Source organism: Poecilia reticulata, chromosome 8 (assembly GCF_904066995.2).
Source record: "Poecilia reticulata chromosome 8, P_reticulata-male-v2, whole genome shotgun sequence".
NCBI lineage: Eukaryota > Metazoa > Chordata > Actinopteri > Cyprinodontiformes > Poeciliidae > Poecilia > Poecilia reticulata.
Window position 1 is genome coordinate 4,645,254 of NC_088837.1, and position 23,205 is coordinate 4,668,458.

General features: G+C 38.8%; 1 protein-coding gene across 3 annotated transcripts in view; it reads right to left on the reverse strand.

Annotated features, from left to right (window-relative positions):
- Positions 1-507: 507 nt before the first annotated feature.
- plppr2a (phospholipid phosphatase related 2a) overlaps positions 508-23,205 on the reverse strand; it is a 41,406-nt gene continuing 18,708 nt past the window's right edge. The window contains exons 3-8 of one of the 3 annotated variants that reach the window (XM_008415345.3): positions 21,931-22,119; positions 8,368-8,488; positions 6,956-7,206; positions 6,564-6,740; positions 5,803-5,930; positions 508-4,127 (exon numbers count right to left, since the gene is read on the reverse strand). In XM_008415345.3, the coding sequence (XP_008413567.1) occupies positions 4,019-4,127; positions 5,803-5,930; positions 6,564-6,740; positions 6,956-7,206; positions 8,368-8,488; positions 21,931-22,119 (975 nt within the window). In that variant the 3' untranslated portion in view covers positions 508-4,018. Of the gene's footprint in view, positions 4,128-4,264; positions 4,439-5,786; positions 5,931-6,563; positions 6,741-6,955; positions 7,207-8,367; positions 8,489-21,930; positions 22,120-23,205 lie in introns of those variants that run through there. The other 2 variants (XM_008415348.3, XM_008415346.3) reach the window with 2 other exon arrangements.

Consider the following 23,205-nt stretch of genomic DNA (forward strand, 5'->3'; position numbering starts at 1 on the left):
ATGTGCGCAAAACTTCATCAATACTTCTATAATTTAAACCGTTCCACAATTGCGATGTTTTCATTAGATAGGAAATGCAGTTAAAATCACATGTGAATAAAATTGTTCAACCAATAAGTGATTAAAAAAACTGCAGCACCACCATCCTCCAACTACTTCCTGTCGTCGTCTTTCTCGTGGTTTTGTGCCAGTGGCAACATCTGGTTGTTCATGTGACTCGTGTGATGTGAAAAAAGTGTTTCCATCACAGTTTTGCAAAATAACCCAATTTCAATACGGCCAAAAGCCCCGCCTCATCCTAGCTTCAAAACTTCTAATACAAAAATTAGTTTTTTTCAAAATTGTTGTGTTTCCATTAAGCTAGCTTATTTTTGTGATTCCAATTCACGAAATTTTAAGGTTAACGCATATGCAGTTTCTGTCATAAATGAAAACATAAAAACATTACATCACATTTGAAAAAAAATTTTAAAAACCCACAAAAACCACAATTGGTTAACACTGGCATGTTTCCGTTGAGCAAATTTATTTTTGATATGTCAAATTGCGCAATTATTTGGCCAATGGAAAAACAGCTAATGATGCATGTTTCGCTTGTAACTGAGAAATTCCTATAGCTGTTTTATACTGAAAAGATTTACATTCACAATAAATCATGTGTGAAGTTGAAATGTTCATGATACTCACCGCTAACCTCGTAGCATAACCGTCAAAGCCATATTTTAGCGATTTTGGAAAACAAGAGAATAAATTAATATTGGACGGGAAGAAAAATGAGTTTTGGATGCTAACAAGTGTTCTGATAGGCTGAGGTGATAGAGCAGTGTGAGGAGATCAATATTACACAGATATCTCAATTTGGACTAAACATAACTTCAGGCAATTATGCTATGAGGCTAACATCACGTAAAAGTAGGGCTGAAGTAAAACCACGTGTTAGATCAGTAACTTTAAACGGGACTTTAAAACGGAAAAAGTTTGCAGTTTACAGTCATGAAAACAGAAAATTTGTTTGCTAACACAGACATAGACAAATCTAAGTACACCCCCAGGATTCACTAGCATGTAGCACCACTTTTAGCATCAAAATGACTCTCGACGTGTTTACATAATATATGCCATATTATCCCAGAGGAAAACTTTCCATAAAGTTTGTTCAAAAGAATGACAAATTGAAACGGCGAAAACTAAAGATTTGAAATTGAAAACTTATTTTATACCAGAAATAAAATATTTGAAACAAAAAAAGTTTAAAACTGAAAAATGTTCATAACTACTTTTCAGATTCAGTGTTGTTGTTTTTTTTTTTTTTTTGCAGTTTCAAAACTTTATTTTCAGTTTAAAAACATTTCCTGTCCAGTTTCAATTGTTATTTTTTTTAACAAACTTTAAATCAAATGGAAGCTGCCAGGGTGTACTTAGATTTAACAAGAACAATGTAACAGTGTGATCCCACAGAAACTCACAGGAGACTCTCCCATTGGTTAGTTACAGAATCCACGTTCTCCATCAAAATAAATAAAAAGAAATCCACACAATTCAACCCAATTTCAACATTAAGTGAAATTAGTGGAAATTCTGCTGTCAAGTACAAAAATGTCTCTATTTACAGTATCATACAAAGAAGATTCAGGGTTAGAAAGTGGGTGTTGCGGGGCACGGGTATGACAACACCTAGTTATGCTTTTGTGTGCTTTAGAGTTCAGTGAAGTGTTGGCATCCCTTAAACTCCTTAACATTTCATCAAACCGCCCAATAAAAATGCATTTTATTGGTTAGTTTACATGATGGTCCAAAACTAAGTTATGCATATTTGTAACGTGGAGGGAAAATGATACTTGAATGAAAATCTTAAAAGTGTGGAGGCAGAACTTTCTAGAACCACCATTCAGTGGCTACGTCGAGCGTTTCGCAATGCGGTCCACCAGGTCTGAACAGCTTGGAATTAAGAAGAGGATTTTGGTCTAGATTTTGACTAGGCCCTTTTTAAATGCTTTGATATAAATCATTGCCAGATATTGAGTCACCCTCCTTTAATTTTTGAATAACGACCTGAACAGTTTAGTAAAGCATGTGGACTGAATTAGTTCCAATCACTAAAGAAACTGATTACACTGGATTTATTTTTAATCAGTCAGAATAAATGTAGGTATACATTTTTAATTATTTTTTCAGGAAAATTTTGATAAGTGTTTCCTTTCCGATGCATTGTGTTGGCCTATCATCAATAAAATCCTAATAAAATACATTTATATAATGTGACAACATGTTCAGAAGTTTATTTTTCCCTTTGTTCCTTAGTGTGTTAATGCACGGGCCATCCAGCAGGGGGAAACCTTTCACAGCACAATGACGGCACAGTGTCTGGGAGGGGAGCTGAATGGAGAAGAAGGGGCAGAGTGTGCAAATCAAATTCAGCAAAACTGTCTCACCGCATGTGGCGCTTGTGGCATCTACGTCTTATATACAGATCAGTGAACATAAAGTCTTCAGAATCAGTCAGAAGAGATACACTACAGGGCCAATCAAAAGAGAGAAAAAGTTTTTTTGTTTTTTTTCCCTGGGAAAACGATGTTCCAAATCCAGCGGAACAAGGACCAAACAAGAATCTCAGACAGCATGTAGGAACAATAACAACGAAAAACATGAATTTGGCTGCAGTCAGAAACTCTGATACTTTTTCCATTAGAATTTGGTAAAATTTCACCCGTCTCAGGGTGGAAAAAAAGCTTTAAATCAGACAGGCATCTGAAAGGTTCTGTGCTTTTTCCTCCTCTCTGCTTCTGTCGGTTGTTTCTGCCGAGTGTGCTTTGCTCGAGGTGGACCGCATGCAGTACAGAGCGGACCACCCGAATGTCAGCAGCGTGTTCGATAAGATGAGCAGGAAGAAAAAAAAAAGACACGTGCTTACAGCTGCGTTTCCATTGCAAACGTGCACAAAACGTTGTAAATGTTCCGCTAATGTCAAAAAAACACCCACAAAATTGCACTTGCAATGTCTCAGTTCCAACTGCTTCCCGTTGTTTTTGTCATGGTTTGAGCCAATGATGACATCCTGTTGTTGATCATGACTTGTATGATACAAAAAAAGTATTTTGCAGTTTTGCAAATTAAAGTAGTTTTAAAATATCCACAAAAAAAACTCATTTCAACGCCAAAACATTTTGAAAAACAAGTTTTTTCAAAATTAGCATGTTTCCATTAAGCAAATGTATTTTGACGTTAACAGGATAAATAGGTCAGTATTACGCAGATATCTCAATTTGGCCTAAATATGACTTTTGGCGATTACGCTATTAAAAGTTAAAGTGATGAAATACCAACACGTCTTAAATTGTTAAACAATTAAGAACCTAAAATGGGACTTTAAAATCAAAAACATTTGCGGTATACAGTTATGAAGAAATAAAATTCATTTGATTGCTAACATAGTCATGGACAAATCTAAGTACACCCCATGATTCACTAGCATGTAGCACCGCTTTCATCGAAAAATTAGTTTTTCAGAAATGTCAAATTGAGCAATTATGTGGTTAATGGAAACGCAGCTTATGGTTATTTTTGAGTGTGTGGCTTGGTAAAAAGGTATTTTTAACAGAGTTTGACACATTGCCTGCAGCGAGTGTCTTTGGTCCACTGTGGCGGAGGTCATCCCCCCACCTCTGGTTGTCAGATCCCGCCTCCTCTTCCACAGGTGTGAACTTAGCGGTACAAAAATCTCTTAAGTCAAAGCTGGAGAAATCCATCGCGACTGATTTGATACAAAAGAACGTAAAAATGAATCACTCAAGAGAGATGGGTGATTCTCTGTTGATTGTTCACAGTATTTTAAGAACAAAGAAGTCTGAAATAGTTTGCCTATCGGTTCCCCGGCGTTTAAGGAAGTCTATGGGGCGTGGAGGGGGAGGGGTTAATGTCCGCCGGGCCTAGACCTGCGTGGAATAGGAACGATGCAGCATGGCGCTCCGACCCGACCCGTGGGCCGCGCAGTGTGGCGAGTGCTGCTGTTCCGGCTGGTCTAGACTTCGCTGGAAATGGAGCGAGACGGTACGAGGACATCGGGGGTGGCGGGGAACCGATAGGGCTGATGGTCATGTGATCTCTGTGAACGGAGAGTCCCGCGGAGTCTGCAGGGGTAGAGAGAGGAGTGAGAAGGAGAGAGAGGTAGGGGAGTGGGGGGGGAGAAGAAGGAAAAGAAAAAGAAGGCGAAGGGGACAGAGGGGCGGGGTGAAGAGAAGAATAATCCAGTGCAATGTGTCGGATGAACTGATCGTTTAGGGTTGGGGGTGATGGGGAGAGAGAGAGGAGAGAGGATGTGCGAACAGAAATAAGACAGAGATAGTGGAGGGATGACGGTAACAAAAAGGGGGTTCAGGTTTGGTTAGAATGGCTGGATGTAGGCGTTGAAAGGTGGCGGGGAGGCAGAGAGTGCAGGGTGCTGGAGGGGAGTGAAAGATCGAGAGGAGGAAGACAAAGTGGGGAGACAGAGGAAAGAGAACCGGTCAGGCGAGGGTTAGTGACGGAGACGGACCAACAGAGGACGAAAGACATCAACACGGCTACTCGGACAGCACCCCCGCTGAGAATCGCTTTAGGACATGCAGCACTCTTTTTAGGAGAAGATAAAACTTTATGGGGCATTCAGGACTGCTGCTGTCGCTGTGTTTTAGACAATCTGATGACTCACGCTGAGGAGATCTCAAGGTCTAATCTGAAACTAGCTGTGTGAAAACTTTTTCACACATTTGTGCAAGAAAAAAAAGAAAGAAACACAACTTTGCCAGCTGTCCAAAGAGGCCAATGCCTAAAAATAAGCTCTTTGAGCTGTAAACACACTGGCGTAATGCAAAAAAAATAAAAAATAAAAATTTCACTGCAGTTTAGTGAAAAACAATTTCAATACAACTGCAACAACACCTCCCCCTAGCGCATAAACTTTTTAGCGACTGTTTTCCGAAATTGAGCTTTTTTAGTTTCACTAATAAATATCTGAAAAGTGTTTTTGATATTTATTAAGTCTTTGTTTTTGTTGGATTGCAATTCAGGGTACATCTTTGCTAGCTTTGCACATCTAGAGGCTCGACCGGGGTTATAAGCACTGCTAATGAAATGCTTGTGCCTGTGATTATTTTCTGTTTATGCTAACAGAGTATTAAATGTATTTTTAATGGCTAACTTAATATTTGTTGCACAACATATGATTAATGAATTATTGAACAAGCTCTTTTGCAGTTAATGTAAAAAGTAATTATTTTACCATATGATGTATAGATGGACATTTGAAACGTCACTAGTAACTGTACTTGATTTGTTCTGCTAATCGCTATTTGCACTTTTTGCTAACCTTATTTATAGGTCAGTTTTCTTGTGTGTGTCTGAACTCCAGAACTGACGCGCAAAGTGTCTTTTTGTTGTTTTTGCTAAAAACTTGACCGAAGAAAATAAAAAAACAGCAGAAGTTTACAGTTTACGGTTGTCGAATTCGCTAAGGGGAATTTAACTCTTTGAAACCCCCTGGTTGTATAGCCAGTTATGCTAAGATAATGATCCATTCTGTCTTATGGAGGAAGCCCCGCTACACCCTTTTCAGCTGCCCACTTAAGTGTGCATAGATTTAAAGGATTCACTCGGGTGTTTTTGCTGGGAACATGGGCCGCATGCACGCTCATTTTGATACAGGGCAGGAGAAAAAAAGGAGGATAACAGATCCAGTTAAGAGACAAGGGGTGTTTATCTCAGCCATTTGGTGGGCACAGTTGTACTTTACACCCATCCCCGCCCCTTACCTGAGGGCCACTTAACTTTTCGAGTGGACTTTCCACACAAGGCAGTGTCACCATGGGCATGCCCAGCATGGATTCAGGACGTTGGGGTCGCAGCGGAGGCGGGCTTGGCTGAAACTGTTGGAAGTTGTTAATGACACAAGTTACCTGTAGAGGACGAGAAAAATCATGAGGGGTATGGGAATCCGTCTAAAATACAACGAAGCTGCAGTCTTGGAGATTATCTTTGATTTAGTCATCTTTAAAAGGCAATGCTGAAAAATGAACTTTTCATTTCAGAATACAGCTACAGTAAATGCTTCTCAACAAACAAAAGTGGGTAAATATACTGTATTATGTGGTGCTGGTAAGTATGGCTTATTTGAAGCAACCTATATGTCAAAGTTCACCATAAGAAGGCAACCTAAGACTACATTCGACTTTGACCCCAACAAAGATTATGCTAGCAGTGGAAAACACTGATGCTGAGTAGCTAGCTAGTTCGGAAGATAACCAGGGAGTAAGCTAGATGGAGAGATAGCAAGGAAGCAAGCTAGTTAGCAAGACGGCTATTAAAGTAGCTAGATAGCAAGTTTACTAGCTAGAAAGATAACCAGATAGATTCAAATTTAAATTATTTCTTATCATTTAATTATTATTACAATCACCACATTGTTGTGTTAGTCATTTCACATAAACTTCCAATCAAATTGAAAACATTTAAAAACCTACTTTGTGAGTATTCCATGAGAAAATAAGACAGGGGGTAAAAAAAAAATGCATTCATGCTTTTAGACTCACCAAAAACACAGCGATGGCGCCACCGGTGAAGAATCCAGCCAGCACGTCAGCCCAGTGGTTGCGGTACTCGGCGACCCTCACCACTCCCACCAGCACGGCCAGGCACAGCAGAGTGAGGCTGATGGTGGGCTTGGTGAGCCGAGTGCCTTTGGTTTTAAACACCAATGTCACATACATCTGCAGAGAGCCGGTCAAAAGGGGAAGCACAGTATACAGAAGCACAAGGCAGTGACAAAAATTGCATGCTCCATGGCAAATTTTCGATATTTTGACAGATTTTTCAAATAGCAAGGAAGTGTTTCTTTTTATATAACCAAGGTATTCCAGGGAACCTCACTTGGAACAAAATCATAACCAGCTGTTATCACGACCAGCAGCATGCTCCGACCTACCACAGTGTACAAGGCTGAGTACACGCTGAGCGCTGCGTCCTTAGACGGGAAGGATTTACGCGCAGACATGACAATCAGCGGGTTGCCCGTGCAGGCGCGGCGCTCGGTGATGTACTGCATGGTCGACTGGCAGCCCAACGCTGTGTAGTTTGGTCGGCAGGCGGACAGAAAATGAGGCGTCTGGTTTCCTGTCACCACCTGGCCGGCGTTGGCGAAAATGGCAGTGGTGAACAAGCCGAAGGCGTACACTCCTGGGTGCAAGAGGAGCAGTGGGGAGCGGGGAACTTTAGTGGATGCGGTGATAAGATGTTAAAGATTTTATCTTTGCACATAGGAAAAGAAATTAAAGTACGATAAATATTGGAGATTAGTATCAAATCATGTACACATGCCTTGAGTAAAAACAGGATACTCCCCCCACGCATCCCCTCTCCTCAAAATAGCGCTAACACTTTATTATCAGCTAAGGTGTAAAATCGTCGCTGGAGTCTTCACCTCAGCTGATTAATTTCAAGATGCAAACTTGCAAGCTGCTTAATATTCATGAAAGTCTCCCTGCAGGGATCCTGAATGTTCTACCTTCAACATCACAGCCCATTTAATCGTCCAATTAACAGCTTCATGTACCAGGACTGGATGACAAACTGAAGTGTTGCGGCTATGTCTTTCATGATGGCCTGACTTGTTTCCTGATGTTTTTCATTCATCCTCAAGCCTCAATGAGGCACAGTACAGCTTTCACAAGAAGATAAGCTCACTGTAAGGCTGATTCCTGTATTGCCATGTATACTAATAGCTTGAAAAATGCCATTTATGCAGTGCAAATGTGAGGACATTTCAGGGATTCTGTGGCACATTCATGGATCAAGTATATGGGACTCACAGTGTCTCTCTCTGTGTCAGTTTTACGACAATCAAAAAAATGTGAATTATTACCAAACAATGACAATGCAGCTGTACAGAGTGCAGACTGCATTTCAATTGCCACTGAAGAATCCACAGATGTCAGAAACATTGCCCAACGTTTGTGTACATTAGATGTTTTTCATCCATACTACCCACAAAATCTTACAACAAGGGCTGTTTTTATATTAATAAATGAAAATATATATTTTTTAAATTCACATTCAAGGTGTACATTAAATAATGATTGAGGATATCGCAATTACTTTGTAATTTTTAAGTTAGCAGAATAACACCACTGGCAATGAAGAAGAAAGACTATGGCCTTCACTGACAGATATTTAGATCTTTATTAACATCATAATAATGTTCGTTTTTTGAAACTGGATGCCACTTGCATGAAATATTTTATTAGGTTGCTATGATTCAACAAGGGTATTTTCAGGAACCTTTGATAAAAGCAGAACTCGCAGGTACAATGTCTTATGTTGTGTTTGCTGCATCCTCACCTAAGAAGCGTACGATGCGCCTGAGCAGGGGGTTGAAGTAGCAGCAGTCTGTGGTGACTATGGTCCTTTCCTGGGTTCCCTCTGCTTTGGTAAAGAACGCACAAAGTTCCCCAACAAGGATCTGAGCAACACAAGGAGAAACAAAGAAAAGTGTAATATTCATCATGTTGTTGTTTGGTGTATCTGGCAACAATGTTGAAGCTGTGTTGGAGTTTGGGCATTATCGTAGTCCAGTTATTTGGAATGAAACATTAATGTTGGATAAGATCTGCACTGCGTTACATCGCAAATATAAAGTTTCTTCTTTAAATGAATAGGGATATTTTGGTCAAAATTTACCTCTTTAGTCCTCTTTACAGTACTACAGCATTTCTTTTTCATTCTTTCAACTGTTTGAAGGACAGTTTTGCTGTTTTCGTAATTCCAGTCTGCACAATTTTTAGGTCAATGAAAACACGACTTAAAGTTGTGCAAATTGGAATTACAAAAATAGCTTTGCTCATTGGAGACACGGTAATTTCAAAAGACTCACATTTTTTGATTACATTGTTTTCGCACTAGCGTGAGGCGTGTTTTCAGCTGTATCAAAATGCAGCTGAGTTTTATTTCACAAAACTGCAACGGGAACACTTTTTTGTGTCACACGAGTCACGTGATCAATTACCAGATGTTACTACTGTCGGAAAAGACGAAGACAACGACAGGGTAGGAGTTTGACGGCACGACTGTTTTTTAATGGCTTATCGCATGGACAAACGTATTCGTCTGTGATTTTAATTGTTTCTTACTTAATGAAAACACTGCAGTTGCAAAATTGTGTTTCTTCGACATTAGTTTTGCGCACATTTGCAATGGAAACGCAGCTTGTGAGGCTAGCAAGCATGGGGGCCTCCAGCCCTCAAATACCTGAGCTTATACCAAATCCCAGGACTCAGTAATGAATAGTTTTCTACAATACAGAGACGCCTCACCTGTAAATTCCCTCCGACAATGCGCTCGCCCTGCCATGAGTGAGGTGGCACCCACTTTATCAGTGATGGTGTTCCATCAGCCTCTCTCTATCTGCACACTTAACATTCTGCTCCATTTGTGCCTGACTCTGGCAATTAGTGAGCCACTAAAATTGCCTGTGTAGTGATTGCAGACGGAAATGAAGGAAGAACAAGGACGGTTAGAGCAAAATGAGGGGAACGACCGTGTTTCCAATCATAGTCCTGAGCCTTTTCAGCTTTATCATCTGGATCCAGCCAAGTTGAAAGTGTTAGCAGCATGCAGGGACCTGGCCAAAGCACCAGTCCTGTGAAGTGCATGCCCAGCCAAGTGGTCTCTCCCATTAAAACAACAACGCCCCATTGGGTGCTCCATGGCAACACTCTTTAGCATTAACACAAGCATGAAATCAAAGCTGAGGAGGGTGGGGGTTAAATCAGATATATTAGGAGAATCCGCACACTGAGAGCATTTCTGAGGCAATTAAAAGACAGGATAGATGGCGTTTCCATGGGGACGGCTGCTTTGCAGTGTCTGAGCCTGAACAAAGCCCACAAAACATCAAATAACACTGATGTACAAGTCACACTGAACATTTAACCTGGATAATGTGAAGAAGCAGAAAGAAAGAAGTTCATCTGCATTACTAGAAATCTCACACCAACACTTAGAACCTCTTTAAATTAATCTTTAACTACAACTCTTTGTTGTGGTTATTTTAACATGAATACAGCTCAAATTGTTGCATCTCTGTCTATACAAAGACACATTATTTCAGGTAAATAACGCTCTAACATTGCCATCCTACACATCTGACTTGTATTTTTGACCCTCTTAACGCGACTCACCACCTCAGTATGCTAAATGCTACAACTCAAGCTCTTCTACTTTACTTTTGGATAGTTGAGGTAGAAACTGTTCGACCACTTAGGTGCACTGGTGTAAACATTGAGGCTTGTCCATAATTAAGGAGCACAAAGAAATCCATTTATTTAATCAAGGTGTCAAGAACAAACATCATTCTGAAGTTCACAATTAATTTTCAAAAGAACAAACATATCATTAGTCTGCAGTTTATTGATTTAAAATACATTTATCTAAATTTATTTAAAAAAAACTGAAAGATAAAGTGACTGCCAGTGTATGAACCCAAAGAGCTCTGCAGAGCTTTTAAAGGTGCAAACTGCAGTAATTACAACCAGAAAGTTGCTATGGGAACAAGAAAGAAGCACATGCCTGCAGCCAGTTAGACGACAATAGAGGCAGAAAATCTTTGACTCCTTTTCTATTATTATTTATTTAAGATAATTGGAATCCTAACAATGGAAATGTTTCATCAAAGAACAGTGATGAGTGTGAATGCTTCCAAAAATCTGAAAAACAGACTTTTCACCTCTACAGTTTCAAAACCATTAACACTGTCTGTCATCCCGTTCCTCCAGTTTATATTCCTTTTGAAAGAATATATGAGACATTGGATTGAATGTTCTGGTGTTACAAAGTGTGTAGTGGTATTCGCCACATTGATAATACAGCTCAGTAACAATAAAAAGCTTGAACTTCCCTTTCAGTACAAAGGTACAAGGCCAGCAATGTGGAAATACAAAAACAGACAATTAAGACTATCCCTTTTATTTAAAGTAAAATCTGCCTTTCTCAAACTGTGGTTACCTGAACACTGAAGGTCCGCGGGCGCCCCCTGGTGGTTCTGCATGTAAACGTTTATTTGTCATGACCAATAAACGAGAACTGTTCATTTTTAAAGACTTGACTTGCTAATAATGCTCAGCACACATGTCAACGTGTTATTTTTATTTAATTTAAAGTGATTTAAATAGAATAGATAAAAACATTTGACATTTGAAATATGTGAATAAGGTCTATATTTAATGTTGCAAAAAAACATTTTTAATGCACACAACACTTGTAGTTTATTTCCATGTGTTATATGATATTACAGTTAAACTTAAAATCCACACTTTCAGAATATTTAGACAACTCAAACCTGAGTTTTGTTGTGGCCAAACAGCTCCACCATTCTCGTTAGTTAAGAGACCAATATTTTCATTTCAGGTTGTGTAGTTTAAGATGTTATGTTATTGCGAGGGCAATTTTAAGCCAGGTGGTCGGTGAGTGTTTGTTAAATGAGTAAAGTGATCCTCAGCCTGGAACAGATTGAGAAACATTTTGTAAAACAAATACATTTACAACTAGCTATGACTGTTAGCATGAAGTTAAATATCTTCTCATAGATTCCTTACATGGTCATGGTCCATATATGGGCTGTGCTTCACAGAGCAGCCCACCCCAGCGACTCCCTCACTCAGCTCCATCAGACTAGCCAGCAGCAACTAGCAAACACCTGGAGGAACTGCACATGCGCTGAGCTCATTATACACTCAACTTCTCAGTGAAACATTGGTAAATACATTGTTAAAGGATTAATAGAGGAATCATGTTGTGATGATTTCCTGAGTTTCAGAAAGAGCAGAAGCTTCTTAAAGAGACAGGAGCCCAATTTCAAGGCGTTAAATTACAAAGTTCCATTTCTTTTAAGTCACATTGATATATACAGTATTTTTATAACAACTGAACATAGCGTAGTTATTGGATTATGATATAGAATGCCTGGAAAATACATAATACCACCTCTTTAAGCATAATAGCTCCCACATACTTAGCATTGTGCATTTTTTTTATATTTCTTGGTAGTTAAGCACTTCGAGAAATAAAAATGTACAATACCGACTCACAAATAAAAAAAAAAAACATTTATTTTCCTAAAGAGTTTCTATCACAATATTTCCATCTGTATTGAATTCAAGTTTTTAAAAATAAAGCTGAATTAGCAAGTCTTCCATCCGTAGTTTTCCCACATTCTGGATGAAGCTAAATTACACTTTTGGTAAAACCTTATAATGAATGAAAGAATTTAATTTCTTTTTTAAGGTTTTATTTCTTTTGAAGTACGGCTTGCTCGCTAAAGAGAAAGGCAGACTTTCAGAACTGGAGGAGGACGAATAATTCATGAGTCTGTTGCGTTCATATAATTCACGTGTTTTATTTGAGGAAGCAGATAGAAATGATCTCTCAGCTGCTGTTAGATTCTCACTGCCGACCTCCCAGTGCCCTTTCACTTACGACGTGTAGAGACAAAGGATCCATAATTCATAAAAAAAAAAAAAACAACAACACCTGAGCCCTAAACGATGAGTTAGACGTCACATGTGATGACTTACACCATGCAAGGACTACAAGATTGGAATGGTGTAAATAAGGACATATGAAAGCATTCAGAAATGGAATAATTGAGAACAGGAGAGAAGAGTAAAGATTTACTCATCATGCATGTAAGAATAGCATCAGTATTATAGAGCCCAATTATAGCCACAGAGAGCTGTGTGTATGAGTAACTGAGTCGCTGTTTGTGTCACTATATTACAGAAATGTGTGAATTTCTGCAAATCCGCACATCATGGAGCTACAACAGAAGATGCTACTTTGTCAATGTGTTTAAGGCTGTTTTCCAAACCTGGTGGCAGCTTACTCATCATGTCGATATTGAGTGTTTTTCCCAGAGTTTGGGAAGCTGTGCGTCACAGATAGCAGGAAATACGTCAATAAAGACCAGCTCAGTCAGAGTCCCAGTGCTGCACAGCAAAGGCTGCTTCTGTGTTCCCCTCCGCCAATATCCGACTCACTTCGTTATACGTAGCCATGAAATAAACAATTAAAATCTAAATACGTCAAGGAAGACAATAAATGACAGTGTTATTAGATAAATCTGTGACTAAATCAGATATGTACGGACCAAAAATCTAGATGAGTTCTGATGACTGTTTTTGTGGATATCAATACCAATTTCAACCTTGGATTTTGCCTTTTATAACCAGATTGAAAAAAATAATGTACCACTTCCAATTTGTCGTCCTTTTTGCCACAAGTTCATCTATGTGATCTGATACTTTTTATTTTTTCTTTTACATTAAGCATCTTTATTAACACACAAGGGTGCCAAAATATCTGAATACCTAAACGGGAATAATTGACTACTAGGTAAAATAAAAGCCCCAAACCTGCTTAATAAAGTTTTTAACGTTTTTTGAAATTGCAAACATAGGTTTATAAATAAATATGTTAAAATAAAACAAAGATATAGTATCTAAATATTGTCTAATTTCTGTATGTATTGTTTCCATGCTTCTCAGCTCATTCAGCTTAATCCTCCATATATGGAAATAAATGCAAGATACGTACCGGTCCAATCGCATTACATTTAAACAAATAGTTTTGTACTCTCAGATTAAAAGTTTCTACATTGTCCGTCAATGTCAAAAACCATGAGGAAGTTTTACTCCTTGTGAAACACGATTGCAAATTTGTCTCAAACACCAAATCTAGCCTGGCTATTGACTTATTATGAAATTTTGTTTGTTTCTCATCTCCCTTCACTGCTTTGTCTGGGATTTCTCCCATTGAGATGGATTTTCCAGTAGAATTTCAACCGGACCAATCAGTGAAAAAATGAAGACGAACAATGACGATGATTTTCTGCGCTGTTTTAGATGTAGAATGTTAGCAAAATGTGGAACATGGGGCTGGGTTTTACCAGGCTAGTAGTTAGTAGGACTTATCTTGATAGCCTCATTTGATTTCCAAGTTCATATCTATAGTCCTAAAAACAAAAAGATCATCAAAATGATACATTTCTGTGTGTTTCAACTTCAAAAACTACTAAATTGTTTCAGCTACAGTGGGTTTGTCTGCTCAGGTTGTTTATTATCTCTACGGACACAAAGTGTTGCCTCTGATTTAATTCTGTTTAGCATTTTACAGCCACTTTAGAGGCTTTTAGGGGGGGAATGTTTACGGGTTCTTGAAGACCTGCAGGTAGTGAGGCACATGCAGCCATTTTGGGAGTGAGGCTGTTGTTTGTCTTTAATAATTTCCAAGTATCTGTATAAATAAAACAGGATACAGTTATGATGTAAGCGCTGCTTTCAGCTTCAAGGTTTTACGGATGAACAACAACAACACATGACATCGTACCCTGAGTCATTATTTATTGAACTAAAGCTGAGCTACAGACCGAGCTGACCCAGAGCCTTTAGGCCGATTACAGAGAAGTCATCAGTTTGATCACGTTTTAGCCCACCAACACCAGCAACAGATGTTGACACTTTAACCAGTGATCCCGATAATTTCTCCAATGAGCTTCATCTGATTACTTCTGGCAGTTTTGGGGGAAATCATGCAACCAGGAAGAAAAACAAACGAACCAAAAAAAAAAAAAAAAGGTCGAGACGGGAGCTGCTGCTACATTTAGCAGCAAAACATCTCGGTGACATATTTAGAACGGTTAATCTAATGAAACTAATCTGCGCCGCTGTCTTTAGAGCCATTTCGACAAAGCGTGGCGTTGCAAGCTTTAGGACTTAATGCTTCTGACAAGATTGGGGAACTTATTCATGTGTAAAGTACACAGAGATGCCTCCCTGTCACTAACGTTCCATTATCTTTCATCATCTACGGCGACCTCGGCCTCTGCGATGCAGGATATCAGTAAAAATAGGGGGCTAACGCACTGGTCTGAATACATCATCCACTCCCTTGGACCCACTTGGACCTTTCACCAAGACAGTTACCGCGTGGAAACGAATGCTAACAAGAGACCGCTAGCTAAGCAGAGCAGATACAGACAAGAGGAGGCTCTGTTGGGTCATGATGGAATAACAAAATTAATCAAAATAGTAACAGAAGGATCTTATTGTGTCCAAATTTAACCGAAACAATGAATTCCTTTTGTGTCTAGGCAAAAACCCACCTGTTTGGAGTTGCTTTTGGACCATAATGTATGGAACGTTGATCCACATATTTGATGTGAATTGATTTTAACGATTGTATTTGACAAATGCAATGACTGCTACTAGTTTTTCACAATTGTTGACTATGTAATGTGTTGACGATGTTTAGAACTGCCATGTTCCTGAAATGTGCTACACAAATAAACTTGACTTAAAATAAGAGCTTTTTAACTACATAAGAACTGTTCAGCTCATCTACTTTATTGCATTGATTCTTTGTTTCTCCCAAACAGGATAATTAACTACAGAGAACTTGCTTTAAATCCCATAGATTTGAATGGGTGTTGTTGTGAGAACATGTCAGAAAATGAGACAATAAAAAAAGGAGATGCTGGAAACTTGGCAGCAGGAACATAATCTAATACTATCTTGATTATCTTTATGACCAGTTTTATGGGAGCTGTTTCCATTTGAGGTCCAGAAACAGAGCAGGCAGTAAAAACTTATGGATTTTATGGATATTACCTGCAAAGATAGAACAGATAGAGGCTCTTTAATGTGCGGCAGGGATGCGGGAATCATGATTTTGTATTTCTTTAGTACAGCTAATTTTGCTATCTATTATTACTCCTATGAAGTTATCCTCCTTTCTATTTTCTGATTGTTGCAAATAATTGACACAGAAGACTGTGCAAATGTTTCCTCCAATCACATGATTTCACAAGGTGTTAGTTCTACTCTTCTTCTCCTATTAAAAGCAAACCAAACCATCTGCCCGGTTAGCCTGGGGAAGCAACAACAGACCTACAGTGGGAGTTCTACGTTCAGGAAACAAGAGTAAGTAGTGGTAGGAAAACAATATAACATGATGTACAGAAAAATTTAATATTGCATAATAATATTCTTTTAATGGTCGAAAACCAAAATTGAAAATTTATCTAATTCAACTGAAAATTTACAAACGTTTACTAAATTAGCTCTTGTATATGTATATGGAAAAGTTGATTAAGAAAAACATAAATGAGTTAGACATTAGCTTAAGTGCAAAACAAAGGATTAGCTCTGCTATTAGCGCATTAGCGGAAGTGTTCCCACCACAAAGCATGCCCATCAGTCCCCTAAAAACAATGAATGCCAGACATTTTCACCAATACACAACTGACGTTGTGATGTTGTGCGGGCAGAATGTGAAAAGATGACGTGTCCCGAAAAAATATTAATAAATAAAAAATAATGTATGTCTCTCTGAAAGGAAAACGCTAACAAATACAGGATGCAGTTATATGTGTGAAGTATCCAATGTGATACAAACTGCCAGAAGTGCAAGTAAATCAGTTCAAGATATCTCACAGAAGTGTTCTGTATGAAAAATAAAATACTCTTCACTCTTCTTCTTTTTTTTTTTTTATATATTTTTTTAGAGTATCGAAATCAAACATCCCTAATCACAGTGTTTGAAATCTGCTGCAGCCATTTTGATTTTTTTCGCTATGGTTGGTGGAAAACTTAAAACTTTTCCTACTGAAATTTAAACTTCAAAGGGGTCTACGTGATTACTTTTGAAACTTTGAATTGTTTTACTTCAAACAAGCCACCACAAAAGGATAAAAATCTTTTTTATTTATTCATTTCATGAGAAAAACAAAACAAAATTACCAACTCTTGTATCGCCTTTAAAAACATCATAACAATAAAAAGAACCAAGAAAATGTTTGTCCAGTGGGGTGACAAACATACTGCGAAAAGATACTGCAAAATTAAAACTATTTTTATTATCATTACTATGGGAGCTGCCACTGACATTTACTGTTTGTCTATATGCATACAGAAGATGACTTGAGGCTTAACGCACCTGAAAACAAGACAATGTCCTGGTGCATTTCAGCAGCAATATGGTGGCAGGCTCCGTGTAATGAAGCTTTAAAATGTGACTGATGGTTTTAATTAAACGTTTGGAGCCCGAGTGCAGCCGTCTGACCCGAGTCTGGCCCAGAGGACTCCGCAAACTCATATTTGAGGAATATTTTTGTTTATGTCTAATTAATTCCTGAAAAAGCAATAATTAATGCTCCTTTAATATCTCTCTTGCTCTTTCTTAAATTCACTGTGATTCATTTACAGAGGATTATAAAATTGCCCCCACACGATGCTGCATTTGCCGTAGTCTCGTTGCTTGGCAACAAATATCCCCAAACCTCTTACCCTAAGCTCATATAAAAGGTCAAAGCTCTGTATTATCTTTTTTTTTTCTGCAGCCACTTTAGCCCCAAACACAAGGCACAGCAGAGATAGGACTCATCCGGAACCAGCAGCAAATGGCCGAGCAGATTGCTCCGTTGCCAGGAGTTACGCCTCCGATGTACTTTGCTGCTGTTGCCCACCATGGTCCCTGTCAGCACAGGTTATAGCAGACAAACTACTGCATCCAGTGTGCTCTGACCCACTTCAACATCCCAAGTAATTAAGCCTCTGTTAAGGCGGGTTTAAGGATTTCCTCACGTTGAGTTTTTGGGTGTAGTTCAGAGCTACAAAGTTAAATGGTAGCTTTATTAGTGCTGTTAAACAGTCAAGCAGGGACCACGTTTTAAGCAACGTGGTGCTACGTACATTTCTCTGGCAAGGAGTACAAAGTAATAGAAACTCTTGAGAAAAAAAGACCATGCTAACTGGGTTTCCCTATATTTAAACTCATTTTCTGCTTCTTTCAGGATTCCTGGAATGACTTTTCTTAAAGCCAAATGAAAGATATTGAGTAAAATCCTTGATTTTATTTCCCACAAAATCAAGTTTTCAAGTTAGGGATGGGCATTTATCGTATCGTTTATCATGTATCGTGATAAACTTCTTACCGGGGATAAGAATTTTGATTTATCATTGTCACTGTACGTATTATCAAGATTGTTAGTTTTATCATTTTCTCCACGTTTTGTTTAATAACTGTCAAATATCGATACATTTGAAAATATGATTAAAAGTGTGCACTGTGTGCAGCTCAGTGACTGGTGTCGTAACAAAGCGTATTACAAATGGGAATGTTTTTCAAGAACCGCAATGATTGCTGTGACAAACATACAGTTGCGGAAAAAGGCAATAAATAGTTCTTATCACGTTTATGATTATCGCAAGTTTCACATGACATTGCGACAAAACTAAGTCCATGCCGCCCACCCTTCTTTCATGTACTTTTATAAAATAAGAATTAAGTCATAAATATATGAACTAGACCTGCTTTAATACCGTACATTTATTTATTTATCACTTTTATATTTCACTGTCTCTACAACTAATAAGACGTAGCCATTAAAAATACATTGCTAACACTGGAAATTAAACATGCATGACTGGGGTTTGTCATCACGTGTCCGCGCCTCTTTTTCATCTCAGTTTGTAGGAAGTAGACAGCAAAACAGTTTGTTAGGTTTTTAAAATACTCTGGGATAAACTGGTCTTGTACAGATCACCTAGCAACAAACTAATGTAAGCTAAACAGTTTTTGATTTCAAAGTACTATGTTGACAGCAGAGGATTGCTGACTGTGTCATGTGTAGTCATTAGATTTTATAATGTTGAAAGCAATTTTGACCATTTCACTCACAACTTCTCTGTGGGTTTTTTCACACATAATTAAGCGGAGCTGCTCTGAAATGTTACAAGCTGCTGGATTATCAACAAGTCGCAACAAAACAGAGAGCAACGTTAGCTTTTGTAGCACTGGCGAACTGCTTCACATGGAAACGTAGTGAGTAGGAGCAGAACGTCAAGTAAGGTTAGATATGGTTGCAAACCAATGATTATGCTTTGCCATTTTTAGCTGACGGTAATTGTAACTGAGCTAACTTGCAGACATTCCAATTCGGACTAAATATTTTTGCTGCGGGAAAAAACAAACAGATGCAACTTTCTTTTTAATGATTAATTATTACATTTTTATTAAGCATTCAAGCACATATGTTTTATTAACTTTATTGTACAATTCATGTCCTAAAATGACTTAGGTCATCATCGGAGACGTTCAGGTCTGATCAAGACATTCCAAGATTTGTCACTTCCTTTTTCTACGATTTGTAAACTCTCCTTTTTTAATCGACATTCATAAAGACTCTTCTATCCCAAACAGCAGCCGTTCCTCAGGAGGAAACTCTAATGTACGTTGCTGACAAACATCAGCAGTGTTTGTTTTGTGATCCAGCTTGAAGGTATTGTTTCCTTAGCGATAAGTCCGTGCCGCGGTTATGTGTAATCCGGTTATCTGGCTGCTTTGTGTTGAGGCTGCTTCTGTTTGCAGCGCTTTGTGTTGTTTGCAGCACACAGGGGATGTCAGCGGTTCGGCTCGGGGTCTGTGTTTAGTCAGGTGATCAGGATCGCTGCCTACCGTCTCACAAGGGGCTTTAGCAGCTGAACTCGCAGAAACACACACAAGACAAACAGATAGAGCTCTCAACTCTTCCACATTTAACCTATTTAGAGTCAAAACCCACAAAGCCAACACGAAGTGGAAGGAAAACCATAAAGTAGATGTAAAAGTCTGCATTTTCATTCAGACATATTTCTTCTGATAGCCTTAAGTTAAAATCCCAGCGCATCTAATTGGCTTCGTTAGTAAATAGTTTTTGTTGTCTGTAATTTCATCGCTCTGTAAATCTGTCTGTTCTCTGAAGGCCTCAGATGTCGAAGTAGAAGTGAAGAAATGGAAGAATATGAGACAGGCAAAACACTTGGCCACCTAAAAAGAGAATTGCTTTTTAGAGCGTCATCCACTGTGGTTCTCAATAACTTAAGTAGTTTTTTTTGCCTTGGTTGCAAAGGATGTGCTTTTTAAAAAAATGCATTTACGTTCTAAGTTTGACAACTTTCATTTTTTTCTTTATTTTAATACAGAAAAGCAAATATAAAAGTGCCTTTCTTTCATTTTAAAATCAAACCTTTTCAATAAGCTAAGCTAACTAAGCTCTTTTTTTTTCATGTAGCTTTTGTGAAATTTTGCCTTTATAAAAAAGTGCAGAAGAAGCCAAAGTTGGGGGGAAAATAATAAAAGAAATCTGAAGTAGGTCAGATTTGATGGGAATATGAATGGAGCTAAATACAAGGCGAGCCTGGAAGGACGCCTGGTAAACGCAACAAAAGACTTAAGATTGGGCAGGAAGTTCATGTAATAAGATAGACCTTAATGTATAGCAAGAACTCCAAACAAAGTGTTTAAATCAGAGGGATGAAAACAAAAAACAGGTTATGATTTGTGAAAATTTTAGAAAACCATGCATCACTTTTCTGTATTTATTTTGCTGAAATGTCAAGTAAAGTCGCGATAAAATCCATTGAAGCTTGTGACGAAACCTCAAAAACATGAACAGGGTCTTTTTGTAATTTGGCACCTTTGTTATTTTTGTATCTGCTTCTTCCGAGTCCGATTCTTCAAACAGCATCTGCTCGCTGTCACTATCGCTCCGTCTTCACTCACACTTCCACGCTCGTTCTCTCTCTTTCTCTCCCTCGTTTTCTCTCATGTTAGCTCTTCCTCGGCTTCCTCTAATGACCTGTCTGCCTCTTCTCATCACGTCTCTGTGTGGTCAGCGCTGACTGTTGTTTTAGTTCCTTAATCTCCGCACACACTCATCCACACACACTTGGACGACCTCCTCGCACCCCGCAGATCTGCTCTCGGGATCTTCTGAGCAGGAAGTAATTTGTTGCATGACTCACAAGCAGAGGAGGATAGAGTAGCAGAAATTGTACTCAAGTTAGCGCAGCACTACTTCAATATGTTTCAAGTGGAGTATAAGTAAAAAGTAGCCGTCCAAGAAATTACTCAAGTGAGAGTGAAAAGGCATGTGGCAAAAAGTCTACTCAAGTACTGAGAAACAGTAAATATCAAATTTAATATTTAAAAATTACATTATCAAAACAACCAAAATATAAAGTTATGAAGACACGTAGATATTTTAACTCTGTAGTACCTAACTATTGTAATATAACAAGCAAAAAAACAAACAAACTGACAAATGTTCACTTTTTTCAGTTTTTTTCTCTTGAAATGCAATAGGATAAGAAATTTGCATATTTGTTCCCACAAATATTGATTGTGGGACGTCACAATGTCTAAAACATGACTACATCCTTTCTAGCAAACACTTGTAAAAAAAAAATTTTAAAATAAAAAGCAACCTAGAGCATCCTTTATAATAAGTGTAATATTAAAACATTTTCATAAAACCTTATAAAAACAGGAAAAAAATTGAAAACATATTTTAATCTTCAAAGTACTCCTAAAACACCATCTACAAGATTGAACTATTTATGTTTTTCTGTGTCTGGGGGTTTGGCTAAAGACTAAAATGAACATGATTCATAAAAATAGTGTAGTTACAAAACAACAAAATCAGTGAAAAGAAAAAAAAATCAAATACAAGACTTAAGAAACGTGAATAAAAACTGCAGGTCTGTGTCTATGGTGATTTTTAGGTTAAAACTTTATTTCTCTTAATTCAATGAAGTTACTCAAGGTCCAGAAATCGTATGCAAATAAGAGTAGTGATACTTCGTAATAAAGTTACTCAAGTAAAAAGTACACCGTCGTAAAAAAAAAATAAAAAAAATAAATTAACTCCTAAAAGTCAATTTTTCCAGAAAGTTCCTCGAATGTAACTGAGTAAATACTCCCCGAATGAAAACAGAAAACAGACCTATCACATTACTTGAACTTTTCTTTTAAATAATTCATTTTTAGTATACTTTGCTCCTACTTTAGCAGCTAAAACAATCCAACTCTTACCGTGACCGTAGGGACGGCTGTCACGAGCGAGTAGATGAGAACCGGCGGGATTTTGCTGGCGTCGTCCGAACCGGGGTAGGGCTTAGAGAAGCTCTTGTCGTAGCAGAAGAAGCCCTGGATGTGGACGGGGAAGGTGTCCGTGTACTCGAAGTAGTAAGCCAGCAGCACCGTCCCAGCCATGATCACCAGCTGGAAATAGAACATTATCCCGGCGTTAGGAAGTGGGAGGAAGAGGGGAGAACCGAGTCCCTGCTCCCCTCAGTCACGGGGAGAAGATGCATAGGAAACCCGGACCCGGTAGGAGGCAGAGTGAGAGGTTATATCCGACACGGACAGGGGGGTAAGAATGACGCTTTTTCGCTTCATAGACTGGCAAAAGAAAACATCAAAGAAGCTCTGAAAACAGCTCGAGCAAGAAAACAAGGCAGAGATGGACGGAGATGATGTGAGAGTGAGGAAGGCGGGAGGGGGAGAGCCTTTCTGCGGCTGGCACTCACGGAACCTACTACTGTTGGGCTGTGAGTGTATTTGTAGAAACAGTGTGTGTGTGTGTGTGTGTGTGTGTGTGTGTGTGTGTGTGTGTGTGTGTGTGTGTGTGCGCGCGCGAGCGCGGAGCATACAAATATGTGTGGCGCGACTCGCGCGAGCGTGTGCGCCGGGTGGTGAAGTATGTTTCTGCAGACACGTGCTTCAAACCGTCAGCTGATGTCTCTGCTACAGTGCTCCCAAAAATACTTCCACCAGCACGGCTGTGTTTCTGGGCAGCGCCAAGCACGTTTGTTGTAACAACGTGTTAAAGTACGCAACACCCAGAATGTGACGCCAGCTCGCGACAACGCACATAAAATATAAACACACAAAACTACCCTGGTAGAAACCAGCTCCTAGACACATGCTTCTCGGCAATTACCAAGCAAGTGCTTTCACGGAAGCTTAGACTCTGTTGAAGTTTTACAGTTTTCCCAATCGCTAACGTTTGACCACGATGTGTGTCAGGAGAGTCCAAGCTGAACAATTATTAAATGTTAATTTAGTAATTGGAAGCGTGGACGGCTTCATTCACTTCCTCCACTACTATTGAAAAACTACAGGCGGATTCTTATTCTAAAACAACCCAAAAAAAAGGTCGACATCATCGTCGTTCATAAAGTTTCCTTCTGTTCACTGATTGGCCAAGTAGATATTCTAAGAAATCCTTGTAAACGAGAGAAAGCCCAGACTGTCTTCCCAGATGTTAATCAATAGCATAGCAATGGCCAGGCTAACACAAAACAG